The sequence below is a fragment of the Mobula hypostoma genome, chromosome 12, assembly GCF_963921235.1.
Source record: "Mobula hypostoma chromosome 12, sMobHyp1.1, whole genome shotgun sequence".
In the NCBI taxonomy this organism is placed as follows: Eukaryota; Metazoa; Chordata; class Chondrichthyes; order Myliobatiformes; family Myliobatidae; genus Mobula; species Mobula hypostoma.
The window spans coordinates 53,209,515-53,231,529 of record NC_086108.1 but is presented as its reverse complement, the minus strand read 5'-3'; the positions used below and the strand labels follow the sequence as shown (position 1 = coordinate 53,231,529).

Genomic DNA, 22,015 nt, shown 5'->3' with positions numbered 1-22,015 from the left:
TAAAAAGCACACATTTGGTAAAGACCACTAACCCATTAGGCCCACATTTTTTTTTACAAAATGTGGAGTCATGGACTTCGTTGCCGCTCTTTAAATAGGGACACAAACATTCCGAGTATTTATCAATTCTCCTGCAATGTTCTTTCCTACTATTCCCCTGCCCATAGAACCACCATGGCAAGATATTGATTTCTAAATATATATCTGGATTGTTTGTGAATTAGCTATTTTTCGCCTTCTCAAATCCATTTGTTGAATCTGTCCCATGTGATTGAACACCATTGATAAACAAGTTATTTAGCTTAAGTGTAAGTGTATTAAAGAAAGAAAAATTGGAAATTAGAAGTCTTTTATAACTCTTTGAACTGAGAACATATAGAGATCAAACTCAGACCATTCAACGAAAACATTTTTGAAAAAAAAAGTTGAATAAATTGAAATCAACAAAAAAAAACAATTGACAGTGAGGAACAAAAGCTGCACACAATGTTTCCTGTACAGTTCACATGACTATGGACAGTGTTACTTAAGCAATTAGGTAGAATTGACTAAAATAGTTGCAATTTTATATTGAGTGAGTCTTGATTCAATTATGAGTTCGAATTTTTATTCCTGTGGAGATTTTTCCTGCAGTTACTTCAACTAGGATTAAAATGACAGCATCTCTGATATTTCTTTGCACTTTCAAGTTATATCACTTTGATTTTTGTTAAAATCTGGTGCCTCTCCTGTGGAATCTAAATATAGATTCCTGCTTATATTTTACCTTTAATGTCTTAATCACGCAGCACAATTCAGCAGCAATACCATAAGACCATAAGACAAAGGAGCTGAAGTCGGCCATTCGGCCCATCGAGTCTGCTCCACCATTTTATCATGAGCTGATCCATTCTCCCATTTAGTCCCACTACCCTGCCTTCTCACCATAACCTTTGATGCCCTGGCTACTCAGATACTTATCAATCTCTGCCTTAAATACACCCAATGACTTGGCCTCCACTGCTGCCCGTGGCAACAAATTCCATAGATCCACCACCCTCTGACTAAAGAAATTTCTTCGCATCTCTGTTCTGAATGGGCGCCCTTCAAGCTTTAAGTCATGCCCTCTCGTACTAGACTCCCCCATCATGGGAAACAACTTTGCCACATCCACTCTGTCCATGCCTTTCAACATTCGAAATGTTTCTATGAGGTCTCCCCTCATTCTTCTAAACTCCAAGGAATACAGTCCAAGAGCGGACAAACGTTCCTCATATGTTAACCCTCTCATTCCCGGAATCATTCTAGTGAATCTTCTCTGTACCCTCTCCAATGTCAGCACATCCTTTCTTAAATAAGGAGACCAAACTGCCCACAGTACTCCAAGTGAGGTCTCATCAGTGCCTTATAGAGCCTCAACATCACATCCCTGCGCCTATACTCTATTCCTCTAGAAATGAATGCCAACACTGCATTCGCCTTCTTCACTACCGACTCAACCTGGAGGTTAACCTTAAAGGTATCCTATACGAGGACTCCCAAGTCCCGTTGCATCTCAGAACTTTGAATTCTTTCCCCATTTAAATAATAGTCTGCCCGTTTATTTCTTCTGCCAAAGTGCATAACCATACACTTTCCAACATTGTATTTCATTTGCCACTTCTTTGCCCATTCTTCCAATCTATCCAAGTCTCTCTGCAGACTCTCCATTTCCTCAGCACTACCGGCCCCTCCACCTATCTTTGTATCGTCAGCAAACTTAGCCACAAGGCCATCTATTCCATAATCCAAATCGTTGATGTACAATGTAAAAAGAAGCGGCCCCAACACTGACCCCTGTGGAACACCACTGGTAACCGGCAGCCAACCAGAATAGAATCCCTTTATTTGATATTCCATCATGAAGTGTGGCCATACTGGTGTATTAAAGAGACAAACTAGGGAAACAACTAACAACCCAAATATAGGTCCATTAAGTAATGAATTCTACATCAGAGAAATGTACAACACCACACTCTATAACCTCACTATCCAACCTCTCTTATCTCTTCTCTATTGTTATTTTCCTAAATGTACAGTTACTATATATGCTGAACCTCTTGACTCAACCAAAAAAATGTGTAATCAGTTGTCATGGAGTCTAATTCCCCAGCTAAACCTATGCCAGGTTGTCTTGCACAGGAAGAACTTCCAATCATATTAATGCAGAGAAACAGCTGCAAGTGACCAAGTATCAAGTCATTTAGCTTTACTTTAAAAAAAAATCAAATTATTTAAATGTTTTAAATGTCTTCTATTTTCAGTTAAAATTATTAGCAAGCTATTTAATTTTTAATATTTTAATGATTATGACTATCAGAAACAATTATAAACAGTCATGGTTTTGACAGTTGACTAAGACAGGAAATACAATTTATTCAGCAGGTAAACTTTTTCAACGTTATGATCGATTCCACCATGTGCTGGAACATATCCCCCAAAAGTCCTGAACTGCACAGGACTTTGCCTTCAAGCAGAAGAGTGGTTTTCGTACAGAATGTGCCCAGAAATTTGGTGCTGAGAAAGCTAAGTTGGTGGTTAAACGACAAATCCAAGTAACCTACCATTGCCATGAAATGTCAGACCATTATATCCATGCACATATTTTTCTGTCTATACTGTACTTAGCCTTTGCAAATGAGATGATGCATTGGCCTAGAATACAGCCATCTTCAAGTAGGCCACTGAAGTAAACAGAGGTCTCCCTCGATCCACACCAATGAAATAACCCTGTAAGTTATTGCTCCTAGATTGCACTGATATAATTCTCACTCAATTTTTCATGACACTGGAGCAACAGACCATGACAATGCTCAGATAGCACTCAGAGTCTTGTGAGCAATTGTGGGATCCTTTTCTAAGAAAAGATGTGTTGGCATTGAAGAGGGTCCATGGAGGTTCATGAAGGTTCATGGAGGGAATGAAGATCTTAACGCATGAGGAGATTTTGATGGCTCGGGGCCCGTACTCGCTGGAGTTTCGAAGAATGAGGGGAGGAGGGGGACAGTGGTTGTCTCAATGAAACCTATTGAATACTTAAAGGCCTAGATGAAGTAGATGTGGAGAGTATGTTTCCTATAGTGGGGGAAATCTAGGACCTGAGGGCACAGCCTCAGAATAGAGGAATGTCCATTTAGAACAGATATGAGAAGGAATTTCTTTAGCTAGAGGGTGGTGAATCTTTGTAATTCATTGCCACAGATGGCTATGGAAGCCAATTCATTGGGTATGTTTAAAGTGGAGGTTGATAGATTCTTGATTAGTCAGGATGTTAAAAGTTATAGGGTGAAGACTAGAGAGTGGGGTTGAGACGGATAATAAATCAGTCATGATGGAATAGCAGAACAGACTTAATGGGCTAAATGGCTTAATTCTACTCCCATGTGTTATAGTCTTAAGAGCATTTCACTTGCTAATACTGGACAATGTTAATTATAAATTATGCAAGTAACAATAAAATGTCCAACTTAATTTTTCTAGTATCCATGAAAGTCATCACTAAACTATGCAACAGCACAGACTAGTGGTCATTCACAGAACATGTTGAAATATCAAAATCGGTCACAAATAATTAATCAGTTATTTTTAAAAATGAAAATACAAGTAAAACCTAAAGTTCTTATGCTTTTGGCAATAACAAGACTGAACATTGAAAATCAGCTTAGTTGAGAAGCATTAATTAGTTGAAGGGTCAACATAAGTCTTCTTCAAAAATAAAGCTTGCAGTTTTATGAGGAATAAGAAAAACTTAGTTTAAATGTTTTCACAGTATTGAGATTCAAACAATGTATAATTAACAGTTTATTGTACAATAAATTTTAATTTCAACATGATAGAACAGAGGGAGGAATAAGAGCGTGCAAGCACCATTTCAGGAACTTCGGAAAAATTGTTCAAATTTCAAGAAACTGTTTTATCAATAAAATACAGATTACTGCAATGGAAAACTGTTGGATGTTAGTGATTACAAACATAGTGGAGTTAATACAAATATAGACATTTACCATGGAAAAAAGGCTCTTCTACCTACCAATTCTGCAACAACTATCCCTTTATACTAATCTTGTATTCATCCTGGTTTATTACCCTCACATTCCTACTAACTCTTCGCAGCTTGTACCATTCAACACACTATGGACAATTTACAGCAGCTAAATTACTATTTTAATTATGGGCTTAATCTACCAGTCACTGTATCTTTGGGATGTGGGAGGAAACAGAGCAGCTGGGAGCAACTCATGTGGTCATAGGGCGGACATGCAAACTTCACAAAGACAGCACTGTAGGTCAGAATTGCACCTGGGTCACTGCCACTGTGAGGCATTTCTGAGCTGAGCTAATGTGCCATTCCTAATATATTGAGCTTAAATAGGAAACACATTATAAAATTTTCTCCACGAATGCAACTGCTGGGAAAACAGATCCAGCATCATTTCTCTGTCCCAGAGTGGTTGGTTTCCTATTTTTCTATTCACATATTTTGTCATACAAGGCATTTTATGAATGTTTGAAGTATTATATTATAATCAACAAATAAGCAAGACAGTTACTTTTTCTAGATCCGCAATGAAAGTCCAACACTTTATCCTGAAACCTTCAGCTTTTGCTTCATCTCAGTCCTACAAGGGCTGGAAGGAAAGAGAAAAACAAATGCCTGTGTGCACAGACTATAAGGAGGCACAGGATCCTTCTTATGTCAGGTTTATTGCAGCACACAATCTAGTCTGCTAGTGCTGTACCGACCTAGTGTTGTAATTTTTTTTGGTGATATCCCCTCTGACCATTTCACTGACTTTGAAGTGCATTGAACTTTGATTAATGTTAATATCTGTTTCAAATTTCCCTCCAAGTCAACACAACAAATACAGTACCTGAACATTTATCTTAGTAACATTCATGGAATTTTGCTGCACACAATATGGATGCTGCATCCTTCCTAAATAGCAAAGTTTTATTGCCTCATACATACACATGAATGTGGAAATCCAGACAACTCCCTTGAGATCATTTACAAGTCCCTCCGTTAGCTGAATTTACAGCTTCATATAAATTATATGAAGACTAGATGTGGACTGACCACAAAGGCACCGAGTTCTGTCAGTCCAGCAAATCCCTTTTAATATGTGGAGCATTTGGAGAGCTGTCCTGCAGGCTGGTCAACTACTTAGTTGTCAGCCAAGCGTCACAATGTAGTTAAGGTTAATATTAGTGGTATGACTGTTTCTTTAAGATTAATCAGTGGTTTCATTATTATATTACTGACACCAGCTTGGTGTTTTCCAGATCTACCTATTTAATCAACTAAATTTTAATTCCCAATTTGAACTTCTATCTCTGGATCATTAGCTCAAGATTCTGTATTATTTGCCTATTACAATGAACCTTTCAGCCATTGTGGTTGATGTACTTTAGAATAATTACACACAAAGCAACTGAAAGCCTTTTTAAAATCTTTCTTCCAAAGAGGATTAAAATTGGATACCTGTTTCAATCCATACACACTTCTCACGTCTGCCATAAGACAGCAAAAAACTCAAACACATTTGACTTATTAAAATATATTCCTGGACAGGAATATTATTATATACTAGTAAGGACATCATAGATTAAGGTGAGAAGGCAGGAGCATGGGGTTAGTTGGAAAATAAATCAGCCATGATCGAATGACAGAATGGATATGATGGGCCAAATGGCCTAATTCTGCTCCTATGTCAAATGGTCTTAAGTACTTGTCTACCTTATCAATTTATCAAATGGCATCTGATTAAGCCAGGAACAGAAGAGTGTTGCAAAGAGCTACAAGATGTTTTACTACGGATGTTTTCAGTTCAAAACAATTATCTATATTAACTATTTCTATAGATGTAGTGTATTAGCATTTTTATTCCACAACTCATACAAAATGGTGTATTAAGTAGTAACAAAGTTGCTCAGTGGCAAATGAAATAAACGCCCTTTGCAACAAAGCTCTCCACCAAGCAGACATAAAAGCAGTAGGTTTGATTCCTGATCTGTGCTGAGTTGGCTAAAGGAACCATAGAGATTTATTTGGGGAGCCAGATAGGAAAATATCTGATATTGCTTTGAGCAGCTGGTAATGGATCATATAAAATCCCACCTTCCAGCTATACTGGACCCTTTCCAGATTGTCTACTGCACAAACTGACCCACTGATGATGCAATAGCCTCAGCCCTCTACTCTATCCAGTTCCGTGTAAAAGACAATGCCTCATATACCAGGATGATGTTCATCGGCTTTAGCTCTGTGACCATCCCTCAGAGGCTAGCTGGTAAACTGTCCTTGTCGGGACTCGACACCCCTCTCTGCAACTGGACCTTGGACTTCTTGACAGAAAGACCACAGTCAGTCCAAACTAGCAGCAACATTTCAAGCTCTATCCTGTGAGTACTACTGCCTCCACCCCAGGGCTGTGTGCTTAGTCCGCTGCTGAGTCATGACTGCACTGCCAGATCTAACTCAAACCACATCAAGTTCGCTTATGACACTACGGTGACTGGCCTCATCAGAAACAATGATGAGTCAGCATACAGAGAGGAGGAACAGCGGCTTGTCAAATGGTGTGAGAATAACCTGAGCCTCAACACGGACATCAATGGCTCTGCTGTGGAGAGAGTGAAGTCCTTTGGTGTGCACATAACAGATGATCTAACCTGGACCTCAATACCCCCCCCGCTAGTCAAGAAGGCACAGGAGTGTCGCTGCCCCATTCTAACAAGAGCACCATCAGGAGTGTCCTGCCTGGCTGTGTTATGTATGGTTTGGAAACTGCAAGGCAACAGACCACAAGACCCTATAGAGGATAGTAAAAATCACCCATTTGTGACATTTACCGGGAGTGTTTGCAGATGAAGGGCCCAAAGCATTGTTGAGGATCCCTACCACCCATCCTACAATCTCTCTGACCCACTACCACCAAGAAAGTAGTACAGTAGCATCAGGACTCGGACTGCCAGAATGAGTAACAGCTTTTTCCCTTAGGCTGTGGAATAATGAATATCCTGCCACCACCGAGGTCCTGTCACTAGGGCAGCAAACTGCTTACGGTACTCTTTACCATTTACTTGTGCTGCACACTACATGCATCTTGAATTATATTTCATTAACTTATTTAATCAATAGGTAAATTTAATGTCAGAGAAGTGTATGGTAATATTTTGGTTTATGTGCTATGTGTAGTACTGTATATGTTTTGTGGATGCACCATAGTCTGGAGGAACGTTGTTTTGTTTGGTTGTATATATGTACAGTCGGATGACAACAAACTTCAACTTGAACTTAAAATGTTGCTCCCAATTGTTGTACTGGACACTGTAGACATGGAAAGTGGATGCTTGCTTCCAAGTTACATTAGTGAACCAAGTGCAAAGTATTTGTAAGCCTACGCAGGATATGTATAAGAATGGTCTGTCATTTAATATCACAAACAGTAGGAATACCAATTTTTAATGTTTGGGTGGTGGCCAATACCTGGAATGCCACAAATGCATGAAACAAACAAGACTTTTCACCTCTTCTGCTCTGACATGCACAAACAGTATCAACATAAAAACAACTAAGACTTTCAAACTGCTTTCATGTACAATAACACACATAAAGTGCTGGAAGAAGTCAGCAGGCCAAGCAGCATCTGTGAAAAAGAATAAACAGTTTATGTTTCGGGCAGAGACCCTCCATCAGATGAAGGGTTCTGATAAAGGGTCTCGGCCCGAAATTCTGATTGCTCACTCTTTTCCATAGATGGTGCTTGGCCTGCTGAATTCCTCTAGCATTTTGTGCGTGTTACTTAGATTTCTTGCATCTGTAGATTTTCTCTTGTTTGTTTCATATACAGTACTTGCTTCATTCATTCTGCTGAATCAGAAAATCTTTGTAAGCAATATTCTTTTACTCAAAAAGTACTCCTTTTGTGGAGAACAATAGAAATGAACTATGCTGAAACTGATTACTGAATGGATCAGAACAATCTCTCTGTCACAAATTTGTTTGTTATTAAGTCCAGTAAAGTTATTGCCCATAGTGTAGCAAATTCCAAATGGCATAAATCTAATGTGAGACACTGATATGCACAGACAGCACTGACTGAGTCAACAGAATCTGTAGCGTTTACGATACGAACGCAAGCCAATTTCAAGGGTTAAGTATGAGCCAGAATGGATCTATAAATGGGCTATCTGTAGATGGCTATGATATCAGTATCAAGAATGCAATATCTGATACCTCTGTTCAAGACAGGAAATAGAAACAGCAGAGACAGTTGTCAATGTCACAAGTGGAGGGGACATAATTCCACAGGCAAGCTGGCCACGCCTCAGACTAATGGAACCATTTCCCTCAAACATGGCACAGATAGAATATCGGCCTCGAATTTGATGAGGACACAGAGAAAGGTTAGAAGGTTAACACGAGGCATTCTACAAACAAACTGAGCAGCTATCAATATTATAGCTCAACGTATAATTTACACATCAGCATATCTTTTTAAAACAGCAACTGGAGATGGCCAACTTATCACACAACTTGTGGTTTGCTTACGCTAACAATTTCTCAAGTTCATCCTCACCCATGTCCAAATAAGTATTTCATGACAGACATTTACACTGTTGCCAAGCTAATATTATCATCACTGAAACATTAATCAGGAAGATTTTATGATGAACTTGCACCAGATGAAGATAGTTGGCCTTACAGATTGGTTACAGTTGGATAATTTGACTGATAACCATTGTTTATTTTGTTGGACTGTTAAAATATCGCTTCCAAACATTCCTAATGCTTCAGTAACTTGATAAAATACCAAAGTGGCAGCTTGTGAATTATTTCTGAAATTACACATATATGCTACAACCTCTAAGTTTAGTAAATGGAACAACCACAAAACTTGTGGTTACTGATAATAAACAATCTTGTGAACGTACCTCAAACAAACCCCTATCAACAGGGAAAAGTCTTTGAATCACCTGTAGAGACTGCTGGAAACTTGTGAGGAACGGCAGCCAGCAGCAAGCAAATGAAATCAACACAACAAGAGCTATTTTGATCAACCGGGTTAACCTGCAATACAAGAGAAAATATTGTACTTTTGGAACAATTAAAGCTCATTTCAACTCTCCGGCATTAATATCCACAATCAGAAAAATCATAGCAGCAGCTCTGGGTTCTACAGCAAAACATCTAAAATGTCATAGTGTCTGAAGTTTCTTGATGCTTCCTCACCCCAGAACACTCTTTACTACCTTATGCTTCAACATTCTCTATACAAAGTTGTTCTATAATGAGCACGCTGTAACCATGCTAAAAAATTAAGTTGTCAGATTTTAATCTTTCCATATCCCTATAGCATCTACTACAAGTATACAGTATAAAAGTAGGTATAGGATTCTATGGGACTCAAATGACAAATCCTAAAGACAGTTAAAGTCTTATTTTATACATTCACACTTGCTAACTAGCAACACCAATTTTTTTTTTAAATCTCTGCTTAATCTCTGCCAGTGGGAAGATAGAGGAATGGGAGGCTCTTAAAAACTTGCAGAAGGAAACTGAGAGGTCATTAGGAAGGAAAAGGTGAATTAGGAAAGGAAGCTGGCAACTAAAAGATGCTAAAAGCTTTTTTAAGCATTTAAAGGGTAAAAGAGAGTCAAGGGTAGATACAGGACCAATTCAAAACGACGCTGGAGATATTGTAATGAGAGATGCAGAGATGGCAGAGGAACTGAATGCGTATTTTGCATCAATCTTCACAGTGGAAGATGTCTGCAGTATAGCGGACAAAAAAAAACAACGGACATCCAAGTGTGTCAGGGAAGTGAACTTTGTGCAGTGAAAATTACGACCGAGAAGGTGCTCGTGAAACTTAATGGTCTGAGGGTGGATAAATCTCCTGGACCTGATGGAATGCACGCTCGGGTTCTGAAGGAAGTAGCTGGAGAGATTGTGGAGGCATTAGCGATGATCTTTCAAGAATCGATAGATTCTGGCATTGTACCGGATGACTGAAAAATTGCAAATATTACTCTGCTATTTAAGGTGGGAGGCAGCAGAAAGGAAACTATAGACCTGTTAGCCTGACATCAGTGGTTGGGAAGTTGTTGGAATCTATTGTTAGGGATGAGATTACAGAGTACCTGGAGGCACATGACAAGATAGGCCAAAGCCAGCATGGTTTCCTGAAAGGAAAATCCTGCCTGACAAACCTACAGCAATTCTTTGAGGAAATTATAAGCAGGGTAGACAAAGAAGATGCAGTAGATGTGGTGTACTTGGATTTTCAGAAGGCCTTTGACAAGGTGCTGCACATGAGGCTGCTTAGCAAGATAGGAACCCATGGAATTACAGGGAAGTTACTAGCATGGGTGGAGCATTGGCTGGTCGGCTGAAAACAGAGAGTGGGAATAAAGGGATCCTATTCTGGCTGGCTGCTAATTACCAGTGGAGTTCCACAGGAGTCGGTGTTGGGGCCGCTATTTTTTTCACGATATATGTTAATGATTTGGACTACGGTATTAATGGATTTGTGGCTAAATTTGCTGATGATACAAAGTAGGTGGAGGAGTGGTAGTGTTGAAGAAACAGAGAAGCTACAGAGACTTGAATAGTTTAGGGGGAATGGGCAAAGAAGTGACAAATGAAATGCAGTGTTGGAAAGTGTATGGTCATGCACTTCGGTGGAAGAAATAAATGGGCAGACTATTATTTAGATGGGGAGAGAATTCAAAATGCAGAGATACAAAGGACTTGGGAGTCCTTGTGCAAGATACCCTAAAGGTTAACCTCCAGGTTGAGTCGGTTGTGAGGAAGGCGAATGCAGTGTTGACATTCATTTCTAGAGGTATAGAATATAACAGCAGGGAGGTGATGTTGAGGCTCTATATAAGGCACTTGTGTGCAGTTTTGGGCTCCTTATTTTAGAAAGGATACACTGACACTGGAGAGAGTTCAGAGAAGATTCCAGGAATGAAAGGGTTACCGTATGAGGAATGTCTGGCAACTGTTGGGCTGTATTCCCTGGAGTTCAGGAGAATGGCAGGGGGCGGGGGGGGGGGATCTCATAGAAGCATTCCAAATGTTAAAAGGCCTGAACAGATTAGATATGTCAAAGTTATTTCCCATGGTAGGGGATTCTAGGACAAGAGGGCACGACTTCAGGATGGAAGGACGTCCTTTTAGAACTGATTGCGGAGAAATTACTTTAGTTGGAGGGTGGTAAATCTGTGGAATTTGTTGCCACGAACAGCTATGGAGGCCAAGTCATTGGGTGTATTTAAGGCAGAGATAGATAGGTTCTTGATTAGCCAGGGCATCAAAGGGTATGGGGTGGAGTGGGAATCACTGGAAGAATTGGATCAGCCTATGATTGAATGGCGGAGCAGCGACAATGGGCCAAATGGCCTACTTCTGCTCCTATATCTTATGGTCTTAATTCCTTTTGCAGTGAGTGATTTGATAGCCATTTCAGTAGATGGTATTAGTGAACTACGCAAGCAGGGATCCTGCTTAGCACTACACTAGATTAGGCAAGAAAGGTAAACTTCTACCCTGATATTGTTGAACCTGACATTTTTGTATAACCATCTGAAGTTATATTGTCATCATTCAGTGAATTCAACATTAACATCTAATCAATAAGAAAGGTGTTTTATGAAAACTATTTCTGGACCATCACAACCCAAGTTCATGCTCCAGTGCAGTACCTAGGAATGCTAAGCTGTTGTAGATGTTAGTCTTTGGATAAGGCCCGTTTCAGATACACTTCCACTGACTGAACAGTCGTTATTCCTCAAACAGACAGAGTTCTTTATTTCACTGTACTAGCGGAAGCTTGTATATTATTTCTGAAGTGTAACATGACTGAAACAGGTGACATCTGTTACAACCTTCTAGGTGAAACTCTGTAAACCTGATGTAAACACAAAATACTCTGCAGATGCTGGGGTCAAAGCAACACTCACAACATGCTGGCGGAACTCAGCAAGTCGGGCAGCATCCGCGGAAATGATCAATCAACGTTTCCACGGATGCTGCCCGACCTGCTGAGTTCCTCCAGCATGTTGTGAGTGTTGCATAAACCTGATGTTATGCTTCCCCAATTTACAATGTTGAAAATATCTTGTGGCTCTGAATTGCTTTTGAGATTAAGGGGTTGTGAAAGGAATTACATCATTACTTTCTAATCAATAGATATATCATCCACTTATTTTCTCACCAACTCTTTGGAATACATTGATCCCAGGTGGATTATAGTTCTGAAAAAAAAATCCGTTTGTCAATATCTTGCACATGTCCATTCTGCACATTTATTACTACAGAATGATAAAAAGTTCTTCCAACTTTGGGTCATACCAGGCAAGTCAAATTCTGTCCTTTTACAGTTCATACTCCTAACCCATCAACTTTCCAAGTTCAGAGGTAAATTACAGCATTACTACCACACTTCCATCAGAGAAAATGACACTCAAATCTGACACTGTCGAATGTATAGCCAATTCCACAATACATTAGTCTCTACTCAAATGCTTACTGACTAGCATTGTACAACTTCAGACACCAGGAAATTATCCTTGTTTTCTACGAAAGATTTCAGTTATAAGGAATATTTGGAAAGAAGCTACTAGTTATTCTAAAAATAATGCTTGGATTTGTATTTAAGTCGCTTACAGAGCAATTGCAAAATAGAACAATTTACGAATCTTAAAACGACCTTACCTGATTTATCTGACGCAGCCAAAACTCAAATTCTATTAGTTTTTAGCTACTCACCCTCCACTGCTCAGGTCTTTCAAACAGCTTCCAAGTAGATAGCAGAAGAATGGGAGAGCATGATAAAGTTCCATTTGCTTATAATTAAGAGCTAAGCAAAATGCCATGGATCCCAACAGGACCCGGCCTTTCAAAAGGCCCAGCAACCCCCATAGGGCAAGGCCCAAGCTGATACAGTTGTATGTGCTTTCATGTTAAGGACTGAATAAAGTATGAACCCAGACTAGATATGAAATAAACCAAAGCTGCCTACTTTCATAAAAGGATTTTTTTTCCAGCAGAACATTTTCAAAATATATCATATAAGCAGGATTTAGGTAAAGTGTCAGGACACAGATTAAATTTAATGCTTTTCAAATTCCTCTTGGAGACAAACTAAAAATTTTTAAAAATTGATTTAGTTACAGTCAAAGGTGGCATTTTACTTCATAATTATTTCCATTCTATCAGCACCTCTAGAATGTTTGACATTAATTCTTCGTTTCATAGATCAGCAGTCCCCAACCACCAGGCCGTGAGGAAACGATACGAGTCAGCTGCACCTTTCCTCATTCCGTCACGCACTGTTCAACTTGAACATAGGCTTACCAACTGTCCTGTATTTGCCGGGACATCCCGTACATTGGGCTAAATTGGTTTGTCCCATGCGGGACTGCCCTTGTCCCGTATTTCACCCGCTAATGTAGAGCGTTCCTATGAAACCTTTCGTGCTGAAATGGCGTGAAGTGAAGAAGCAACTACCATTAACCTATATGGGAAAAATTTTTGAACATTCCCAGACCCAAAAAATAACCTACCAAATCATTACAAATAACACATAAAACCTAAAATAACACTAACATATAGTAAAAGCAGGAATGATATGATAAATACACAGCCTATATAAATCAGAAATAAGGTATGTACAGTGTAGTCGGGAAGATTAAGTCAAAACCAACTTGTGGAAAAAAAAATCAGCACTTACGCACATGCGCACATAGGTGCCCATGCAAGGCTTCATGGTCATGGTAGTCTTACTCGGGGTAAACACTGTCCATATTTGACTGCTACTTTTGTCCCTTATTTGGGAGTGAGAAAGTTGGCAACCCTAACTGTAAAAGACATGTGAGGTGAGTTTAACCCTACTTGAACACCCCCCCCCACCCCCCCCCCCCCGGTCAGCCGGTCCGCAAGAATATTGTGAATATTGTCAATATTAAACCAGTCCGCAGTGCAAAAAAGGTTGGGGACCCCTGTCATAGATAATGAAGTCAGAGTCATGGAACAGACCAGTAGGTTCTTCAGCCCACAGCATTCACACTGCCCATCACATCACTCAAATTTTTCCTCTCACATTCTATTTAACTGCACCTCCCTCAATTCTCCCATCATTCACCGACACAGGGGCAATTGACAGTAGCCAATTAACTTACCAACCAGCATGCTGGAACAAACCAGAACACCTGGAGGAAGCCCTTTTGGTCAAAGGGACAATGCGCAACCTCCACACAGACCACACCTAAGCTTTTGTTGCCACAGGGCTGATATTGTTACCTTCCATGAGTGAAAATTACAACAGAACCCTATCTGTCCTCAAACAACTACCACACATTTTTCCCCAGAGGACCAAACAGCAGCTGGAACCACTATTAATTTTCCTCCCCTGGATAAGAGATTTCAGTCAGCATTCAAGAAACTAGTAAGGGTCAGGGACTGACCCTGAGATCAGTCTACCCCATGAGGCTGAGTGCCAGACCACATCAAACAGTCACTATCGAAGCACTCAGGGTGGACCTAGGTATTACCTCCTTTTTAAAAATATCTGAAAGCCACCATCAGTAAGGATATTGAAAATGCCCATGGTCAATAAGCAGTAGTCCAGGATAGAGTAATGCACACAACAAATACGATACCTGTGAAGAGTAACAGTAGAGCTTGTAAGTTTGTAATATCTTTCAAACATTAAGTTGAGTTATAAAGCCATAGGGCAGCACAGATACAGGCCTTTTGGCCCAACAAGTCCATGTCAACCACAATGCCCACCCACCCAACTAGTCCCAATGTTCTGTGTTTGGCCCATACACCCCTAAGCCCCACCCTCCATGTACCTACCCAAGTGCTTCTTAAATGCATATTATTATAATCAGCTCAATCGCTTCCTCTGGCAACGTACAAAATCATGGCTTTTGATAAGTGACAACAGCTCCCCATCCCTCAACTTTCATTACATTTCGTCTTAAGATGTCAACATATGCTGCAAATGCAAACACTTTATATTGTCTACAGTGTGGCACACATCTCACATGGCGTTTATCAGTTTGCACAACTGCAGAAAAACAATGACTGAGTTTAACTTACACTTACCAGTGTATACATCCAAAAGGGGCCACTGATACTAATCATGCATGGGGAAGTCTGGCTAATTATTTTTTCTCTGCAAACCAAAACTCGAAGGTCTTCTTGTCTATGTGATTTATTTTGTTTGTGTTACCTCACGACATCAAATCATAATGTCTCAGTATCTGTTCTTCCCAAGTTCGGGTTAGATGGCAAGCGCAAGTTAACTGGCCATGATGGTCATCTTAGTCAAGAGTGTTTCTGATCAAGCTTTCTGACCACAGGTATGCCATAATGGAGCACAGTCTAATCTTCACAAAACGTTAACACACACATTTTGTTGCAGTGCTCATTTGAAAACAATTAGCAATACAATTGAAGGAAGTGTAAAAGACCATTTGGCCCCTCAAGCCTACCCTATTATTCAACTGTCACTTTTCTGCCTGCTCTATGTAACCCCACTTGCTATTTCAAACAAAAGTTTTAACTTTATTTGTTTGGCTCACTTTTGCATGGTACAGTTTTCAGATAAGTTAGAGAGAATGCTAGACAAAAACATTTCACAGACATCACTTATAGTGTACTCAACAATACAACTTGGAAAGATTGGGGAAGTACACAAAGGAAAGGGTGAACAACTTCAAGTTTCTGAGTATCAATATTTCAGAGGACCTGCACTGGGCCCACCACATGGATACAACTATAACAAAGGCATACCAGCATCTCTACTTCCTTAGAAGTTTAAGAAAATTGGTATTTATACCATCTTTATGTTTTTGACAATAAACGAATGCAATCTCCTATCAAACAGAAAATGCCACACAACAGTATGTGGAACACATTACAACCATACAAAATGCAAGAAAATAAAGCTAAAATACGGTGCTTTACAAGAACTTTGCACTGTGAACTCAATGAAAGAGTGAAGCGGATGTGGTGGTCTGATCCGAGTTCCATTCCTGGAACATGTAAATAGATGTCAACAGGATTCGAACCACAGGTAGTAACATTCATTCCTTCCTTTACTTGAAGGAAGGGCAGTCTCATTAAAGAGTCAAATCATCCAGGGCACTGAAAATAAAGATTTAATGCTTGTTGGCAAAGGAGGAAGTTAGCAACAATACCAGAACAGAATCAGGCTCAAGCATTATAATCTTCACAACCAAATACACTATTGCTTATCTACATTGGAAAACGTGAACCTTGTTTAAGATAATCATTAAGGATTAGGGACCTCAGGAGAAAGCAGTGAAATAAAATATTCAGAGATAGTAAAAACATTTGTGCTCTGTATTTTGCTAAGACGGTTGCCAGGATTTATACCCTATGACACAGCACGCTGCGGTCTTCTGTGATTTTAGACACGCAACGCAGATGCTAATTTAGGAACACTTGCTCACTGCGCACGACTAAGAACGTGAGGCAGTTAATACACAATCGCAGCTGTTACCTTTATATGAACTACTGATAATTACTTGGGATGAACAGTAAATAAATGTCATTACTGCTCCCTCTCAGCTGTTGATTGCCCTAGTTGTCTCCACCCCCTGCTTCCCCACCCCCAACCAGCTTCTCAGGAAACGATTTCAAAAATTGCTTACTAGCCAAACAGATCTGGTTTCATGGCATATGTATGTTGCTTGTTATCTTGAAGCACCCACCAGAGATCAAGGAAGCCTTCACCTTGACTTTTATCAGCATTTAAAGCACGTTAATGATTTGGCTTTGTTGTTTGAGTATACAAAAATATCAGTAAATCTAATGATAATTCTATAATGTGATAGAATTTAAGACCTCAAGCCAGTTTCTAATAACATTACCCTCAAGTCAGTACATCCCAAAAATGAACCTCATTTGTTCTGCCGTTATGCTCCATCCCAAGGACATAACTGAAACTCTCAAGTCCAAAAATGACAAATTGCAGTAAATCATTTGTTGATTCAGAACTGCAGCTTAATCAATCCATAGAAATTATTCAGTTTCTTCTTCCGCACTCTCCCTTCACTGAACATTGCTTTTGCTTTTTATCAAAGAAAATAAGTTTTTAGGATATGCTTCCATAAGTTTCTTTGAACCAAGTTGACACTCATCACTTGAACCTACATGGTGTAAACAAACTATTTTTCTGATGGGATGCTGCCTCATTACAGTGGAGTGTTAATTTCCCTTCACCCAACACTTGTCCATCAATACAGAAATATACACACAGAGATGATGATTAGGAAAGGGAGCATTCTCTACTGGTAAAATGGCCATTATTCTCAACCTTGAACCCACCACCCACATTCGAATGATGATTTTCACTACTTTATATCTACAGTCACCCAGCCAAATACTTGCAACTGAAATTAGCTTCTTCATTTCAAGCTAGGCATTTGAATCTGGAACAGCTTTGATTCTGCAATGTACTTAACCCACTGAATCCCATTACTTTATCAATACTTTGAGCTGGTAATGAATTTAATATACTCTGCTCTGGAAAATAAACTTATATTTAGTTGAACTTTTTACAGAATACATTATGAGAGTGGTAGATACTATGCTAAGAAGTAACAAAGGATACAGAAGGCAAAATTGAATCCTCCTCCCAAATCCAAGTGACGATTTGAGTAGATGATAATGTCCACAATTTCTCACTGTGTACTCAATGGTTAGATTTGCTTCTGCAGTCTTTAGTTCAAAGATTTTGTCCAGAAGACTAATGAAAGTACAAGTGAATAACAGTGGTTGAGAAAACAAGTCATCTTGGACTATCAATCATGATCAATGGGATAAATAATTTATTTCTTAAACAAAAGAGATTTGAGAATTAAGTGGTACATAGGGGTAGAAAGGAAGACAAATAAAAAAAATATGAATTCAAGGCAACTCATCAAAAAAACAAACCAGAAAATCTACAGGTGCTCGAAATGAACACTGACTTCCTGAACTTCCAGTAATGCTCTCCACCCCCCTTCACCATTCCCCATCCCCTTTCCCCAATAAAATCAAATTGTTAATTTTTTTAAAAAAGTTAAAGAAAACAAAGTTTTAATTGAAGTCTCTATAACTCTCAATCTGAAGGAACAAACTACACGATTTAACTGTTCACTTTCTGGGCAAGTAAAGTTGTCTGGCTGTCATTAACAACTATTATGTTGTTAAAGGGGTACTTATACTGTTAATTTACCAGATTAACTTTCTGTGGTGAGTTTAATAGCCAATAAATATGCACATGCAGCAATTTGAAATTCACTAGGTAGGTTAGGGCAAAATGCTGCTTTTGTGAACATTGTGGCAAATTGCAATTCAAAGGATCTCTCTTATTCACAAGAACATATACCAATAGAAGATTTCAGTCATACACAAATGTTCTGTCGAAATCCAGATTCTTTCCAAGTCTTCATGTCTTTTGATTCCCTTAGTTTCCAAAAATCTGCCAATCACAGTCTTCAATATTCTCAACCACTGCCTCCACTGCCATCTGGGGTTGAGAATTTAGAGAACTCATGATCCTGAAGAAAATAACTTCACTTATCAGATCAAGGCCAAAGAAAGCTGCTGGATATTTTTCACTCTAATAACATGGCACATTGCTTTTTCTATGTAAATTTCTTTTCTAGTCTATTGTTTTCAGAAAGGAGCAAGTAGTGCCACAAAATGGAGCACAGAAATAAAGCAGTGAAGAGCACACATCAAGTTCCACACAAGGCTGAATGAGAGTCATGTCCTGCAATTTCAGCTGCACATGAATGGATGACACAAGAAAAAATATACAGTCGGAATGGCGTGCATCAGAACAGGACATGGTGTTGTACAATAATAATCCATGAAGCTGCCAAATAAATCGGAGCTTCAAATCCACACAGCTGCATCACAGAAAATCTATCTTAACCATCAACTCTCTGAGTGAAGTAAACAATGAAGTTACATGCGAAGGAGTTCAAGTTCAAGTTTATTGTCATTCAACCATACACATGTATACCACTAAACGAGACAATGCTCCTCTGGACCAAGGTGCACAAGACAGAAAATATAACTCACACACATAATATACAAGGTAATATTATCACAAATTAAACAAATAATAAGGTGCATATACAATACAAGTTAAAAAGTAAACTGTGTAACACTATTGGTGCTTCATACATGAAGAGACTGGGTGGTGATAGGGAGTTCAATAGTCTTACAGCCTAGGGAAGAAGCTGTTTCTCATCCTAATAGTTCTTGTCCTAATGCTACGGTATCTCCTGATGGTAGGACATAAAAGAGATTGTTGGACTGATGGGAGGGATCACTGAAAATGCTAAAGCTCCTGCTTATGCAGCACTCTTGATAAATATCTCTAATGGGTGAAAGAGAGACACCGATGCTCTTTTTAGCAGTTGTCGTAATCCTTTGTAAGAGGACATGTGGTTAGTTGCCGTGCAATTCCTGTACCAGACGGTAATGCAACTGGTCAGGACAGTCAATGGTGCTCCTGTAAAAATGGGTTAATGGGGAGGACCCTCACTTGCTCAGTCTCTTCAGAGACGCTGCAATGCTTTCTCGACCAAAAAGGTGGTGTTGAGGGACCAGGTGAAATCATCCATTATGTGTATTCCCAGAAACTTGGTGCTCCTAACTCTCTCTATAGAAGAGCCATGTATGTGTAGTGAGGAGTGGCCAGCTTGCACCTTCCTCAAATCCACAATCACCTCTTTGGTCTTGTCCACGTTGAAACTCAAGTTGTTGTGCTCGCACCATTCTACCAGCTGCTCTATCTCCTCTCTGTACATCGTCTCATTCTCATTCTTAATGAGGCCAACCACTGTTTACTCTGTCAGCAAAATGTATAATTAAAAATACCCGGTAGCAGGTTGCAGTGAAGAAAATAACTGCTAGTTCTCCAATGATATAGTCTAACAGAATTGTTCTGATAGAAAGAAACTTGTATTTTCTAACTCTAGCTTTGAAATGACCTTTTATCAGAACCAGAAAGTTATTTCAAACATTTTCTGGTTTTACTTCTGATTTCCAGTACCTGCAATTTTTTGCTTCACAAAATACCAATGCCATTTGTTTGATTCTTGGAACAACTATCTGAGACAATCTTCTACTTACAAAATTAATCGTTTTAAAAAGTTGATATTTTAGGTATATGGCTCAAGGCTAAAAAAATTAACAGCAAACATTTGCTTAATAATTGATTTTTAAAAATTGCAATAGTAACATTGAATGCAATGCCTACCTTCATGGTCTTTGGGCCTTCACAGTGAAGAATATAGTAAAGGATTGCCGGGATATATACACTGAAGTCTGCCGCAAGCACTAAATAAAATTAATAGTATGTTAGAAGTGTCAATCAGAATCTTACTGCATAGGATAATAAAAAAAACCTCCAAATGGTGAAACCTCAGTCCACAGGTATGACTTTTGATGTTATCTTTCAAATGTTGAACCCACGTGCTATCTGCTTCAACAGGTTTTCTTGGTAGTTAGCTCACCATCTCTGTTACACCATTCCACAACTGTCGGTCACTGCAATGTACCTCCTCCATAGGCTACTGATTTCATTAGGTCTACTTCTAGACAACTAAAAACATACTTTTCATCATATAAAGTTTGCCTAAATCAATATTTTACTACTTTCCCTTTCCTTCCGCTAAGGACTCCAGCACCATTTTAGCAGTGCCAACACCACCCTGAACAAGACCACTTAACTCTGTACATACCACAGATATTTCAGCTTGCATTGAGTATAGATCGCTCACTCTCTCAAACCAGTTCTATGCTCCACTTCGTTTGTCTGCCTTTGCGGCATATCCCACAAAATTCTATAACATTAACCCAACATCCAAAGTGACTTGGGGAAGGGTATTCCATATTTCCGCAAACATTCTGCAAAAATGCTTTCTGATTTTGTTCATCTGAGATTACAAGCTCAGCTTACTAAATAGATCATGGAATTCAGACCATTTTCCTGGTCAGAACTTCAAGTTTGCTTTTCTTTGTATCCTTAATTCCCAAGCTTTTAAGGACTGTAGTCTGAAAGTGGTCCATCAAAAAGAGATCCAGCATTCAGCAATGTGATCCTGAGAAAAAACATAACTGCTGCTGACTCCAGTCCCCTTTCCCTTCTACTGCTTTAGTCCATCTCAACTTCCATGCGACTTTAATGCATGCAGTGTATGAGGAGGAGCAGGGTCAAGTTCTTTTTGATCTGCATTGTCTGAAATGATTGTGCAGGAAATCAAGAACCAACTGAACCCAACTGACACTCTGAGATCACAAGGAAATAGCCAGAAGAAATGAAAAAATCCTGCTGGTGTGGCGATGGGGATATTTTATTGCAGTATTTCCAATGCATCACATTTCTTTTGGATTTCTGGTCTGGTATTATTTTCTTTGTTCCACCACGAGTTCAAGTCCATTATTTCACACCATAGGGTCAGCTTATCGAATTATGGCTGAATATATTCAGCCCAGTCCCTGACCACCAACAGCCCAATTCCCCCACACAAATGCAATCTATCACAAAATATCGTGGGTCAAGGAACTGTCTCGATTCTATCTATTGGTCCATTCCATGGTTTAAAGCATTGAACCACAGGGACAATTTGCAATTGTACACTGCAGTTCAATGTATTGTGAATGGGACTCATTGCATGCAATGAACCAGACCAAAATGGTTTGTAGAAACCCAGAGGCTTCCTCCTCAAAGTACTGGTTGGAAATCTCTAATATCATGTCAGTCAATAGCACTCCAGTTTAGGAATCACATCACTCACAGGTATCAATAGACATTTCACATTTAATTTTAATCAACACATTACATCTTTAATGTATGGGACAGAGAGAAAAATAATACTTGTAATCTAGCCAGAATAATTCTTAACACAATAATGTATGCTGGCATGCCAACTAGAGGAGAGGCCATAATGG

The 22,015-nt window shown here is 39.2% G+C and overlaps 1 protein-coding gene across 3 annotated transcripts in view; it reads right to left on the bottom strand.

Moving 5' to 3' along the window:
• alg6 (ALG6 alpha-1,3-glucosyltransferase) overlaps window positions 1-22,015 on the bottom strand; it is a 65,839-nt gene that overhangs the window by 29,134 nt on the left and 14,690 nt on the right. For 2 of the 3 annotated variants that reach the window (XR_010019894.1, XM_063064111.1), the window contains exons 5-8: window positions 20,322-20,401; window positions 14,624-14,688; window positions 12,797-12,979; window positions 8,956-9,091 (exon numbers count right to left, since the gene is read on the bottom strand). Coding sequence is in view for 2 of the 3 variants with exons in the window: in XM_063064111.1 (XP_062920181.1) it covers window positions 8,956-9,091; window positions 12,797-12,979; window positions 14,624-14,688; window positions 20,322-20,401 (464 nt within the window). In the remaining variant the exon portion in view is untranslated. The remainder of the gene's footprint in view (window positions 1-8,955; window positions 9,092-12,796; window positions 12,980-14,623; window positions 14,689-20,321; window positions 20,402-22,015) is intronic. The other variant, XM_063064112.1, reaches the window with a different exon arrangement.